Source organism: Mandrillus leucophaeus, unplaced genomic scaffold, assembly GCF_000951045.1.
Source record: "Mandrillus leucophaeus isolate KB7577 unplaced genomic scaffold, Mleu.le_1.0 Scaffold457, whole genome shotgun sequence".
NCBI classification, from domain to species: Eukaryota; Metazoa; Chordata; class Mammalia; order Primates; family Cercopithecidae; genus Mandrillus; species Mandrillus leucophaeus.
The window spans coordinates 851869-865820 of record NW_012104887.1 but is presented as its reverse complement, the minus strand read 5'-3'; the positions used below and the strand labels follow the sequence as shown (position 1 = coordinate 865820).

Genomic DNA, 13952 nt, shown 5'->3' with positions numbered 1-13952 from the left:
AATAGGAGATCAATGGCAATAAGAAGCCTGAGAATTAGTGCCTACAGACCCAGTTCCTGATGAATTCCTGGCCCAAAAGAATCACCCTGATCATTTCTAGGTTCTAAAAGTCTCAATTATTAGATAATATTGCATAGCTAAACAAAGGAAAGAATTCACTTATTCTGTAGGATGACTTAGTTGCCTAGGACAAAAACTGTATAATGGTACCACAAAAACAGTTACATGGTGGAGTTCAAACCATAGAGATAAAAATCCATTCAGTAAATTTCCAAAGTTACAGACTGTTTGGGCCTACCCAGAATCCCACTGGGACTGGACGGCCCCCAATGGGCTATACTGGATATATAGACATAGAGCCTATGTTAAGCTGCCTGACCAGTGGACAGGTAGTTTTGTTATTGGCACTATTAAACCATCTTTCTTCCTACTGCCCATAAAAACAGGCAAACTCCTGGGCTTCCCTGTCTCTGCTTCCCGTGAAAAGCAAAACATAGCCATAGATAATTAAAAATATGATGAATGACCTCCTAAAAAATTATACTACAGTCCTGCCACTTAGACACAAGACGGCTCATGGGGATACCGGACCCCCATTTACATGCTCAACCGAATCATGGTTGGCAAGCTGTTTTAGGACTCATCACTAATAAAACCGATCAAGCCTTGACTATTCTGGCCTGGCAAGAAACTCAGATAAGAAATGCTATCTATCAAAATAGATTGGTTCTCGACTACTTGCTAGCAGCTGAAAGAGAGGTCTGTAAGAAATTTAACCTTACTAATTACTGTCTACACATGGATAATCAAAGGCAAATAGTTAAAGACATTGTTACAAACTTGACAAAACTGGCACATGTGCACGTACAAGTGTAGCATGGATTCGACCCTGAAGGCATGTTTAGAAGGTGGTTCCCAGCACTAGGAGGATTTAAAACTATTATAATCGGAGTTATAATAGTAATAGAAACCTGCTTACTGCTCCCTTGTTTGCTACCTGTACTTCTTCAAATGACAAAAAGTTTCATTGCTACCTTAGTTCACCAAAATGTTTCAACACAAGTATACTCTATGAATCACTATCAATCTATTGTGCAAGAAGACATAAGTAGCAAAACTAAGAGTGAGAACTCCCACTAATAAAAAATGAGAGTTTCAAAGGGGGGAAATGAGGGAAGAGAGAGACCCTTTCATATTGTTTTATATTGTTTTATACTCAGAAAAGGAAAGAGAAGCGAAACTAAAGGCAGGTATCCCAGTGCCTAGGAACCAGACCTGAAACCAAGGAACCAGACCCAAAACCAGGCCTGGGCCTACCTGACCTAAGCCTGATAGTTAAAATTCGACCCCTGATCTAGCAACTGTTATCTACAGATTCCAGACGTTGTATAGAAGGACATTGTGAAACCTCCCGTTCTGTTTCACTTTGACCACTGCTGTTCGCACCCCCTGTCATGTACCCCCTGGCTTACTAAATCGATCATGACCCTCTCACACAGACCCCCTTAGAGTTGTGAGCCCTTAAAAGGGACAGAAGTTGAGCACCTGGTGAGCTCAGATTTTAAGATGCTAGCCTGCCAATCCTCCCAGCTGATTGATTAAAGCCACTCCCTTCACTATCTCGGTGTCTGAGGGGTTTCATCCTCAGCTCCTCCTGCTACAGTTCAGTGGCAGAATTTTTGTCTCCCATGCAGGAGACTCGGGTCCGACTCCCGGCCATGCAGGCCTTCTTACCCTTCAGGCAGGAAGAGCTACTATGTTTCTACCCAACAAAGTTATTATATTACACAGGCTGTACTGCATTTATGGACCTTGGTCGTGGAGGCTGGAAGCTAACCCGAGGGGCGTGCCACTTCTGGAGCATTCTCTTTGCTCGAACTAATCCCGGAATTTACAGTTCCTGAGCTCGAAGCCTGTCTTTGGAAGTGGGGAGTGTTTCCGGTGGGTTGCTGCAGTTTTGAATACTGAGAATTAAAACCTTTGCTACTTTCATCTAGTCTCAGGGCAAACCCCTGGGTAATCCAAAGGCCGTCATACATTCGTCAGACAGATTCGCCTGCTGGGCTTTCCGCTACATTAGGCCACGTCTCACTATAGAGCCAGGATCAAGAAATGAAGGTCTGGGAAGGAGAGAAGCTGGGGGGCGGAGGAGACTCTTCAGTAGTGGGTCAGAGAGGCTTCAGCAGCCCAAGGAGAAGGGAAGCGTGTGGGGAGGTATCTGCATAGAGATGAGGGGAGCCGCGGAGACAGTCTCACAGAGAGGTGTGCCGAAACACCGAGTTACTTAACTTCCTCAACCACCTTGGCATCTGCGCCTTCCGTGGGCCCGTCGGTCTTTCGGGAGGGATTCTGTGACCCTGGTATTGTGTCAACAGGTGTTAGCCTGATATTTATATTTTTAATGAGAGAAAACGAACTACAGAATTTGCGAGTTTTGCTTTTTTTTCTGGTTTTGCTTTATACCTCTTGGAAGCTCCTTCCAAAGGATTCCGATCTGAGGGGCATTGGGGTGTGACTGTGGTAGACAAGGGGTGGTTAATTTTCATCCAAAAATCTTTGGAGGATTCCCTTGCTCTCCCGCTCACCAGTCCAACCAGTAGTTTAAAACAGAAGATCAGCTACATTTGGGGAGTTTTTTTCTCTGCGCTCTAATGATAAACTTGACTTATTCAATTCCAAAAGTTTCCTTATTCTGAGGTTGTCTTTCTATATTTTCAGTGCAAAACCATGGCCGTACTATGTTGGACCCACCAACGTTCTTCTCTTCCCTTGTTTATTTGTAAAGTCTCTTTGTAATCTCAGAATTTCCTGAGTAAACTGGGAACTGTTATACGTAATTCTGTGTTTTTGAACATTCTTTGTAAACAGGAATCAGGATTGGGGGTGGGGAAGGAGGGAGGAGTAGGAGTGCTGATTTGTGTAGTGGAAAATCATAGATTACTTACGTGATGGGGCAAAGGTTTTAAAAACTCTTAGCGTCCCCAGACTTCCCCTTTTACTGTTTGCTGAAGAAAATTCTGTCCTTGACTCCCTTCCTTACCCTCTCCTGGCAAGGGAAGGGGTCCCCTCCCGCCTCAGGGTCTCTGTCCTCCTGGGGTTAAGAGACGTGCATCCGACTCCCTCTCCAAGTGCTGGAGAGGAGGCTAGGTCTTTCCCACGGGCTGGGGGCCTTGCTGTCCCACGGACAGCTGGGGAGGAAGAGGAGGCAGAGGCGGAAGAGGAAGCCAGCTGAGATGTGTGAAGCAGCTCTGGCTACAGCGGGTAGGGAGAGGGAGCGCGGGACCCAGGAGCCTCGGTGCAGAGCCAGGCTCAGGAGCAGCCTCCTTATTCCTGGAACGGGTGCCTCCCACCATCTTGTCTCCAAAGACTGTAGGGAGACCTTCTCGCCAGGTGGGAAAGCGATGTCTCCCATGCTTTCCCACCACGGAAGCCTTGTGTCCCTTTTCCTGCTAGTGTCTGATCGCCAGCCTGCGGGGGCTGCGGCTGCCGCGGTTCCACACTGATTGGAGGCTGCCCACCCGCGAGCCCAGAGCCGCGCTAGGAGGCCGGAGTCGGGAAGTCGTGTGCAGGCCGGGAGGAGACCCAAGCTCTGGGTCAGGGCTTTTTTGCCGATAGCCAAATTCAGCGTGTGAAAGACAGAGAGCTGACATCTGTCTATTCGTGAACTTGAGTGAGAACAAGGCCCTCAAGATCCCTAGGAGGGCGGCGAAGGGTCTCTGGCGGCGATATCGGCGTCGGCGGTGAGCCAAAGCATGTCAGGAGAGAATGCGAACCCAGTCGCCCGGTAGCACAAACAGCATCCCGGAGGAGGGCCCCGCGTGTGGGGAAATCGCAGGGGTCAGCGCAGCCGGAGAGTGGTGGACTAGCCTCGTCCAGGGAGAACTCCCTTCCTGACTATTGTCTGTCCCCCACCAGGTAAGGGGAGAGGAAGGACAGCACAGCCTCCTCGCCCTGGCAGGAGGCTCAGGGTCACCACCTTCCCCTCTGCTTGCCCGTCGCTATTCTTCCAAACCACTCTCAGCCAAAGATTCCACCGACAGTCACCCACACGACAACCCAGGCCTCCTTTCAGCAGCGGCTGCCGCCCCGAAGCCACCGCGCCCTCTCACCTCCGTGGTTCTGCCGGACGCCTCTGCTGAGTCTGTGCACTTCACTTCCCTGGCTCCCGCTCTCCCCTGAGCTTACAGTGGACGCGGGGTTCGTCCCAACCCTTCTTGGGAGTACTGAATGGCAAAGGGGGAGCGTGCGCAATTGCTTGGTCGAGTGTAGACAGCCATTGCGGGATTTGACTGTGGGACCATCGCTTAGACGTCCTAGTGATTTTTACACCTGCCTTCTGCTTAGGGCACCGGCCAGTTTTCCATTTGTGTCTACTCCACCTGCTGTCTTTGTTGGGTAAGCGAACATGGCTCCCCTCTGCCACTTAATCGACAAACGGGCGGTCCTGGAGGACTTCGCCCGCCGCTCACCCCCCTCCCAGCCTCGCGGACATCGCCTCCGGTCGCCTGTTCCAAGGCCAAGAAGCGTGTTAGCTGCGAATGGAGGTGAGGAGGCTCAGCTGACCGCCTGTGTCAGCTGACAACGTGTGGCACGCACAAACGCCACAGCTTGGCTTGGCCTCTCTGTTATTTGCAGCTCAGCCCAATCGGCGCCTCCAGGACGGCGGAGGCGGCAAAGACGGTGGGCTTCTTGGGTGCAGCCCCAGGAGGGCTGGCATCCCTGCACGGCGGTGTACACCTGAGCGAGACGCCCCTTCTGCGGATGACTGACACGGAGATAAATAAGAGCGGTGTGTCATGAGAGGCCGTCCACCAGGACTTACCCTCCTTCGCCAGGGTTTGCACCTCGCGGCGAGACTGTTCTGCCTCTGGCCCTTGGAGCAAGCCGGCTGACAGCGGAGTAAAGAAAGATTCCTGCGGGTGGGCGGTCAGTGCAAAACAATTCCCTGACCGGAAATCACACCCGGGATGCGGTGGTGAAAGAGCTGAATGCTAGCCACTAGACCAGCAGGGGCGCACGGGAGGGTCTTTCGCAACCTTCTTGCCATATAAGCGACTGTTTGCCTGTGCGCTGGGAGGACTTGGGCCTTGTGGGCGTCGTTGGTCGCTCCTGGAGTCGTCTCACAAGGCCTTTTCCTCCCTCCTTTCTCCGAAAGAGGAGCCCGCAGGCGACGCACCCAGCACTCCACGAGGCGAGTCCTGGAGCGGGTTGCAGCATCCCGGCTGTACCTGAACACTGACCTACAGATAGGCCTTTGTGAAGCTGCAGCGCGTGGAGAAACAGTCGCGGGTCGCCGGGGTCAGAGCCGCGCACCGGGTAGCCAGGAGCAGGTAGGTAGGAGCGAGGAGGCTCCTGGGGTGAGATCGAGGCACCCGAACATCATAAAGGACTCAGAGCTTGGCATCCCTGACACCATAAAGGACTCACACGGATGCGGAAACCGAGACGGGCTGGATGGAAAACTCTTTCCAGGGAGGCTCCGGGGCCCTCAACTGGTCTCCTACCTTCCCCTGCAACCTGCGACACCTGCCATTTTCCCATCTTAGGCAATGGCAACGCCACCCTTCCTTATGCTCCGGGCAAAACCTCCAGAGTTCCCTCTGACGCTGGAGTTTTTTCCTCATATCCAAGATCCAATTGGTCGCCAATTCGTGATTTCCCGTTGGCCAAGTGCGTGGGCATTGATCTACACGCGAGTTTCTCCACTTCCGCGGAATGGCTACTTCGGGGTTGGGGAGGGGCCCTCTGGTGGATTGCAAGGTGTTTAGCAGCATCCCTCACCTCCGCTGACTAGATAAATACCAGGGGTTAACATTTTCCCTCCGGGCTTCCCCCATCGTTGCCTAGTGTCCCAGCAGGGATGGGGGAAGCATATGAGGGTGAAGTTGCTGCCTGTTGAGAACCATTGGTGCTGAGTTGTGCTGAGGACTGTCCAGATGAAGGCTCAGGGGTCGATCCACCTTGAGAACCCCTCGCTCCCCCGCGCAGTCGGACCTTAAAATTGGAGGGTTTTAACATCTCGACATCATGAGATTCTACCGTTAGGTCTTTTCTTCCCTTCTGTCCGCCAGTTCGGCTTCTTCTGAGTGTGTCAACCAGGGCCAGCCAGGCAGAAGGCTGGTTTCGCTCAAAGAGGATCCTCTCGCCCCTCCTGGAGCTTCAGGCCTATTTGGGTTGGGCCTGCAGAGACGCCTTAGGGGCCACTTCGTTCAGCATCGGGCGGGGTGGGCGGGAGGGGGCAGGTGCGCGATGCGGGGAAGAAGAGGGTTTGACTGCTGTTCCCGACCCCGGGCGCCAAACCTCCACCCTGGTGCCAAACCTCCAACCTGGTGGGGCGCACCCCTCCAGGCTCCTACTGGTCCCACTCGCTGATAGTTAGGTCTCTGGTCAGCCTGAGCTCCCGAGACACCCAGGCCCAGAAAGACATGTCGAGATACCCAGGCCCAGAAGGACACGTCGGGGAAAGCGGCTACTCACTTAGGTCCTGTCCGCAAGGGATCTCTTTTTGATGGGAAAGAAAGGCGGCGAGTCCTGTCCTGTTGAGTAAGCGGAAGAGAGATCAAAGGGAAGAGAAGAAAAATCCTGTGAGGTTTCAGGATCTAAAGTTACCATGAAGTCGACCAAACCTCGTCTGGAGGTCCTCCCGTGGCTGGTGAATGTAACTCATGTCCCCGTCTTCAGTTTGTCAACGTGGAAAAAGCCTACGACAACGGCCAGTACCAGCTACTAGGCATCCCCGGTCTTTCTAGTTGGTGGTACTGGAGCTTCCCTACCCAGGATTTCCATGGATTTCAAGGATACAACTGAACAGCCTTTGTTGTTCCAACTGCTCTTATTTGAAGAAAGGGCCGATCTGTTGAGAAGCACATAGGAAAACCACTTCTGTAAGAGTATAGCAACTGTTGTTGAGACTGTCACATCCCCCCTCCTCCTCCTCCTCCCTCTTCCTAGAAATGTGCAATGAAAATTAATCCCCAGGATGGGCCTGTTGTACTTTCAATGCACAGTTGTCGGAACCTAAGAGAACTCTAGGAGGTTCTGGGATGAATATTTGAAGTATAACACAGTCATTTTTATTTATAGTTGCATTCCAAAAACACATTGGACAAACACATCCAGTTCACCTGTGCCAGACTTACAAAGATGGCAAAAGAGGAACTACATACAAACAAGTGAAAGATGTAACCAAATGGCTTTTAAATATTTGCTGTTTCCACTGAAGGTCTTCTCTGGATATACCTACCAGTGTCTTCTCTTTCCCTAAAGTCAGACATTCAAGTGCCAGACCCTGAAATCAGTTTTCTGATTCCAGCTTATTCTTCCCCATTCTGTATCTCTGCCCCTCCATTCTCTTCTTTCATATGCAGTAAAAGGTCAGCTCTCTGTCAGTTTCTCATTTGCAACATCCCACTTGAAGAACGCAATGTCCAGCATCAAAAATTAGACACCCTCCATGGGACTCCAGCTCTGTCTTAGTTGGAGCTTCTATAACAATGTACCATAAATTGGGTGGCTTATCCACAACAGACATTCCTCACAGTTCTGGAGTTTGGAAATCTAAGATCAAGGTGCCAGCATGGTAGGATTAGGGTGAGGAACCTCTTCCTGGTCGTAGATTACCATCTTCCCACTGTATCTGCAGGTGGCTGAAAGAGGCTGAGAGAGCTCTCTAGTGTCCCTTTTATAGGGGCACTAATCCCACTCGGGAGGACTCCACCCTCTGGATCTAATTACCTCCCAAAGGCCCCTCCTCCTAATTTTAACACTTTCCAGGGGTGGGTGGGGGAAGGTCAGGGTTTCAACCAAGGCATTTTTGGGGGACACAAATATTAGGTCTCCTGTGATCTTTCTAGAAAAAGAAGAAATTATAAATGATCCAAAGCTTTGTACATTTCACAGTCAGAAATAAAGAAAACTTTTCCTAAGATTTTGAAAGGTCTGAAACATGAGCTTCCTCCCAACCCACCCAATCACTAAAATCTGGACTCTGTGCTGAGTGTTGTGGACTTTTTGCGTGTTCATCCTCCCTGCAGACAACTGAAGATTTATTCTCTCCAGAGGGTAGAAGAGAAGATCTATTGGGAGAACCCACCCCCAATATTTCAATGTAGGTTCTTTCTATTTTCCGTAAGTGTCAGCCTGCTGAGAAATAAAGAGAGACAGTACAAAGAGAGGAATTTTACAGGTGGACTCCCGGGGTGACATCACATATCGGTAGGACTGTGATGCCCACCTGAGTCTCAGACCAGCAAGTTTTTATTAATGGTTTCAAAAGGGGAGGTGGTGTTAAGAACAGAGACTAGGTACAAAGATCACATGCTTCCAAGAGCAAAAAGCAGAACCACTGATCAGGGTCTAACAAAGATCACATGCTTCTGAGGGAACAGGGCAAAGGGCAAAAGCAAAACCACTGATAAGGGTCCAACAAAGATCACAGGGCAAAGGGCAAAAGCAGAACCACTGATAAGGGTCTATGTTCAGCGGCACATGTATTGTCTTGGAAAACATCTTAAACAACAGAAAACAGGGTTCGCGAGCAGAGAACTGGTCTGACCACAAATATACCGGGGCTGAGTTTTCCCAACCCTACTAGCCTGAGGGTTCTGCAGGAGAGCAGGGCTTATCTCATTTCTTATCTCAACTGTGCAAGACAGACCTTCCCACAGTGGCCATTCATACCCTCCCCGCCGGGCACATTATTTTCCCGGGGTATCAATATTAATATTCCTTGCTAGGAAAAGAATTTAGCGATATGTTTCCTACTTGCACGTACATTTATAGACCCTCTGCAAGAAAAAAATACGGCTCTTTTTGCCCGACCCCACAGGCAGCCAGACCTTATGGTTGTCTTCCCTTGTTTCATAAAAATCGCTATTATTCTATTCTTTTTCAAGGTGCACTGATTTCATGTTGTTCAAACACACATGTTTTACAATCAATTTGTACAGTTAACACAATTATCACAGTGGTCCTGAGGTGACGTACATCCTCAGCTTACAAAGATAACAGGATTAAGAGACTAAAGACAGGCATAAGAAATCATAAAAGTATTATTTGAGAACTGATAAATATTAAGATGAAATCTTCACAATTTATGTTCCTCTGCCATGGCTCCAGCTGGTCTCTCCATTTGGGGTCCCTGATTTTCCATAACAAGGATCCTTGGCCCCAAGGGGGCAATCAGCATAGATGAGCGAGGGCTTGTGTCTCACACTGAAATGAGAGGGATGAGGTGACAGCATATGTTGATCTGTGTGATGGTTACATAAGTTGTGACCTAATTCAAAGCTTATTGTGCTGTATTAAAAAGAAAACCAGAGGACTTGCACAACCTGACTTTCAGACTCACTCCAAGTTGTTATAAACAAGGCAATGTGCAAGCAGCATTGGGAGACCCAAATACATAAACAGACTGACTTGGGAGACCTCAAACTGACCCACAGCTATAAGATTCATAGGGTTTTTTTGTTTGTTTATTAATTTCTTTTTGCTTTCTGAGACAGGGTCTCACTCTGTCATCCAGGCTGGAGTGCAGTGGCCTGATCTTGGCTCACTGCAACCTCTGCTTCCCAGGCTGAAGTGATCTTCCTGCCTCAGCCTCCCGGGTAGCTCATACTACAGGTGCATTTTAGTAGACACGAGGTTTCGCCATGTTGCTCAGACTGGTCTCCAACTCCTGGGCTCAAGTGATCGACCAGCCTCAGTCTCTTACTGTGCTGGGATTATAGGCATGAGCCATCATGACCGGCCATAGGTTTTCAATAAAAGCAGTTCAAGGGGCAAAGGAAATAGTTTCAATTAATTGACTTTCATAAAAGAGAAGGAGGAGATGAACAAGGTTATTTCTCCCTCACACTATACCTGAAAGTAACTTGAGGGACATTATAGACCAAAACTTAAAAGCTGAAGATATAAAGCATTTCGAGGATACTTTGTGACTTGTTGGTAGACACAGATTTATTAAACAAGGCACAGAAAAAAAACATGTATAAAGGAAAGACTTGATAAATTAGACTTCATCAATATTAGCCATATCTTCTCACCAAAAGACACCACAAAGAAAGTGAAGAAATGAGTCAGCCTCAGACTGGGAGAAAACAGTCACAAAACCTATCTGACCCCCAAACCCTGTAACTATGATGTATGGTGAGATCTTCTTACCTGGTAATTAAAACAGCAACAACAACAACAACAACAACAACAAAACCCAATCAACCCAAGTATGCTAGATGGGTAAAAGACTTGAACTGATACACAGGAATAAAAGGTACACACATGGTCAACAAAGCACATACAGTATGTTTAGCTATCAGGAAAATGGAAATTAAAACCACATTGAGACACCGCTGTAACTCCCCGTAGCATGGCTAAATTTATAAGGAGAGGAAACACCTAATCTTGGAGAAGATGAAGAACAACAACAACTCTCACATGTCATTGATAGAAATGTAAAATGACACAACTACTTTGGGACAAGTTTTGGCTATTTTTATGGACTTGCACATATCCCACTCTTTGGTACCAGCAATTCTGCACCTAGGTTTTCCCCAAGAGACATGAAAACAGATGCCCTCAATATCTCTTGTGGGAAGAAAGTTCAAAGCAGGCTTATTCAGAATAGCCAATACCAATTTATTCAGAATAGCCAATACCCAAAGGCTCATTATTGGGTTTGGGGGTGGGGCGGGAATGGCAAACAAACTGTGCTGTTTCTTTGCAATGGAATACTATTCAGCAATGAAAGAGGAATGAACTTCTGCTACACTCAGCAATGGATAGAGCCAGAGACATTATGCAGAGAGAAAGAAGCATGTAGAACAGAGTAGATGCACTGTGATTCCATCTACATGAAGTTCTAGAAGCAAAGGTAAAGTGAAAACAATCTGGAGAGTGATTATTCACAAATAAGGCAGAGGACAATGACAATGATTGTTATAATTCTAGTGATTACATTATTGATTGAGTAGTCACTAAATCCAGGCATGTCTGACAACAGCAGTGTAAGGCAGAGTTTGTGAAGTGGCCCAACCTTCCATAGAAAAATGTTGAGGCACATAAAATTTAAGATACTTAACCAAGGTCAGGCAAGAGCTGACACAGATTTTCAACATAGAACCTGGGTTCTTGGACATAGGTTAGACTGGACCTGTCCACTTCTCTGTTTCAGGTGTCTCTGGGATTCTCAGCTACACCAGAGGAGAGAGACAAGGAGATGGAGGGAGAGAGGAGTAGGGAAGAAATGGAGGGAGGCACAGGGCCTGTAGCTGTCGAAGAGCAGAGAAGGAACTCTTGCCAGTGTATTTACAGTATAGAGAAGTTTCCTGGGGATCAGGACATTAGCAGATGCTAAGCCTGCTGTGGTCAGGAGATGAATTTGATATGCCATAGATTTAGAAATTAAAACGAAACCCTTAAGTTATTGGAAGAGAATGTAGCAGAATACACTTCTGCCTTAAGAGATAACAGGAAAAAAATAAAGCAAAGTAGAATTTCACCAAAGTTATCAACTTCTGCTCATCAAGAATCACCATGAGAAAGTAAGAAGGTGAGTCACAGACTGGGAGAAGATAATTGCACTGTGTTTACCTGAAAAAAAAAATGACTCAAATCTTGAATGTAGAAATCAGTAATAAAAAGTCAACCCAATTGAATTAGGGAAATTGCTTCGATAGCCTCTCTTTGCAAAGAAGGATTGCTAAATGGTGAAAGACATTAGTAAATATGCTCAACAGCATTACTCATTAAAGGAAACGCAAATTGAAGCCACGATGTGGTACCGTTTTACATCCACCAGAACGGGTGTATTTAAAAGACAGAACACACCATGTACTGTCAAGGATGTTCAGCCAGTGGAACTCTCCTTGCTGGTGAGAAACCATTCTAGAAGAAACCATTTGGCCGTTTCTAATAAAGTTAACATTGCACCTACCCTATGACCCAACAATTCCAGTACTTGGTATTCCTCAAGGGAAATGAATGCACGTGTCCACAAAAAGACCCACGCAAGAAGAATCTTCATTCTTCTTGTCCAGCAAGTGGAATCTGTTCCTTATCAGCAGGAGTAGAAGTGTGAACACTTCTGGCCACAGCCTCTTGGTATCAGAGTCGCCAAGGAAATACAAGCAGTCAAGTGCTGGATGGAAGAACAACACATTATTCACACAGAGAGGAGACAGAGCGGGGTATGGGCTCTGCTTTAGTCCTGTGCGTTGGTCCCCCATGGCCAGCAAGTCCCTCCATTTGGCCTGCACACACAGCCTCTTGAGAAGCAGAAAAAAGGGTCCCGCCCCCTCCTCTCAGTGGGGGGCGGGGGGGGCAGATACAGCAGCTGGTCAGGTGCCAGTTGATGCACATGTTTAAGTGGAACAAAGGGGTACACACTAAGTCTGATCCGGGAAAGATACTCCCACACAAGGAGGTGAGCCCGGCACAGGCTGTGAGGACTCCTTGTCTCTTGGGAAGGAAGTGCTGCAGGCCCAAGGCCCATTTCTACCCAGCAGAGTGGAGGTGGAAAGACCCCTGCAAGAGATTGCCCTTTTCCACACTTTCCTGTTGACATATAAACTTGGTGATGGGCGAGGAGACAAGCCATGGGAGGCCACAACAAACAGTTCGGAGTTTAAAGTCATTAAAGCTTTTCGTCGTTTCGTGTGTAACAGCCCCAGTGGCTGGAAAACAGGTTCTGATCACACCATTGCCTTCGTGTAAGCCACCACCAACACGTCTGACTGGGTTATTTGCTCTGTGAGGCTCAGAGACAGGACGGTGCATGTCCAGGGTTTCCCTTGGACTCCTCCCCAGGTTGGTGAGCTGTGAGGTCTCTTTTCCTTCCCCTGACCTGCCCCCAGTGACCGGAAAAATGGTTCTGAGCACACCATTGCCTCCGTGTAAGCCACCAACAGGGCTGACTGGGTTATTTGCTGCATGAGGCTCAGAAACAGGACAGAGCACGCCCAGGGCTTCCCTTGGATTCCTCGCCAGATTGGGGAGCTGTGAGGCCTTTGGTTGCCGGGAGCAAAAAGCGATAGCCTGAACGAATGACGTTGCCGTGACTCGGATTCGAACCGAGGTTGCTGCGGCCACAACGCAGAGTACTAACCACTATACGATCACGGCGAGCCACAGGCCAAGCGGGAAGTCGAGTTTGCTCTAGTTATTTTGACGTCAATAGATTTCGATTATCAAGCGGATTTGTTCCCAGACAGCCACGGGGGGCTCCCGCTTTTCTTTCTTTTATGCCGGCTCTGCTTTTCCCTTCCTTCCTCCCAATCCTCATACGTGATGAGAACAATTCTCATCTCCTCCACTCCAGCCTGGGCCTCCCTGCACCAGACTCTCTCGGGGTATCTCTCTGTCCTCGTCCGCACCTCCTCTACTTCTTTCCCGCCTCTCCGTATTTCTGCTTTTCACCCTTCCTCTCTCTGGCCCTACCGACCGAAGCCGAGGTGAGCGAGAGGAGCGCAAGCAGCGCAAAGACTCGGGTGAAGGCGGTGCCAAGAACGGGAAGAGCCATCACTAGAGCCCACAGGGCGTTCTGCTTGCTTTCCTTGGGACCCACGCTGCTCAGGCCCAGGGAGTCGCGGACCGAGACGTTTCCTGGGATGCCGGGTCTGACGCCTGCGAGAGGCAGGACGCGGCGATGGCCATTCCCCTGCGCTTCCGGCTTCGGAATCACTCAATGCACGGGTTTCAACCGTAGCCAGCAAGATGCGCCTCTCCTGTTTTCCGAGGCTTTGGAGCCTGCACAATTGTTCTACAAAAGGCGGTGGCTCCGCCTAACGTTGGATGGGCGCTTGCTCTGCATGGTAATATCAGAGCAAGAGTTGACTGTCCGTGTGTCGCAGTCGGGTGGTGTGCTTGCTTCCAAGTCTAGAGGTGGGTGGTTCGAGCCCGTTCTATGGAGCGTTTCTTGCATTTTAAAAATGCTTAAACCGCTGGTAACTTTCTTCTAT

The 13952-nt window shown here is 48.8% G+C and overlaps 1 protein-coding gene and 1 non-coding gene across 2 annotated transcripts in view; one reads left to right on the top strand and one right to left on the bottom strand.

Annotated features, from left to right (window-relative positions):
• Window positions 1-4405: 4405 nt before the first annotated feature.
• LOC105549813 overlaps window positions 4406-13952 on the top strand; it is a 32677-nt gene continuing 23130 nt past the window's right edge. The window contains exons 1-6 of the mRNA XM_011994457.1: window positions 4406-4544; window positions 4636-4731; window positions 4836-4899; window positions 5156-5330; window positions 6682-6755; window positions 13313-13875. Coding sequence (XP_011849847.1) covers window positions 4406-4544; window positions 4636-4731; window positions 4836-4899; window positions 5156-5330; window positions 6682-6755; window positions 13313-13875 — 1111 coding nt within the window. The remainder of the gene's footprint in view (window positions 4545-4635; window positions 4732-4835; window positions 4900-5155; window positions 5331-6681; window positions 6756-13312; window positions 13876-13952) is intronic.
• TRNAH-GUG lies at window positions 13045-13116 on the bottom strand. Its single transcript has one exon. It is a non-coding gene; the product is annotated as a tRNA-His (tRNA).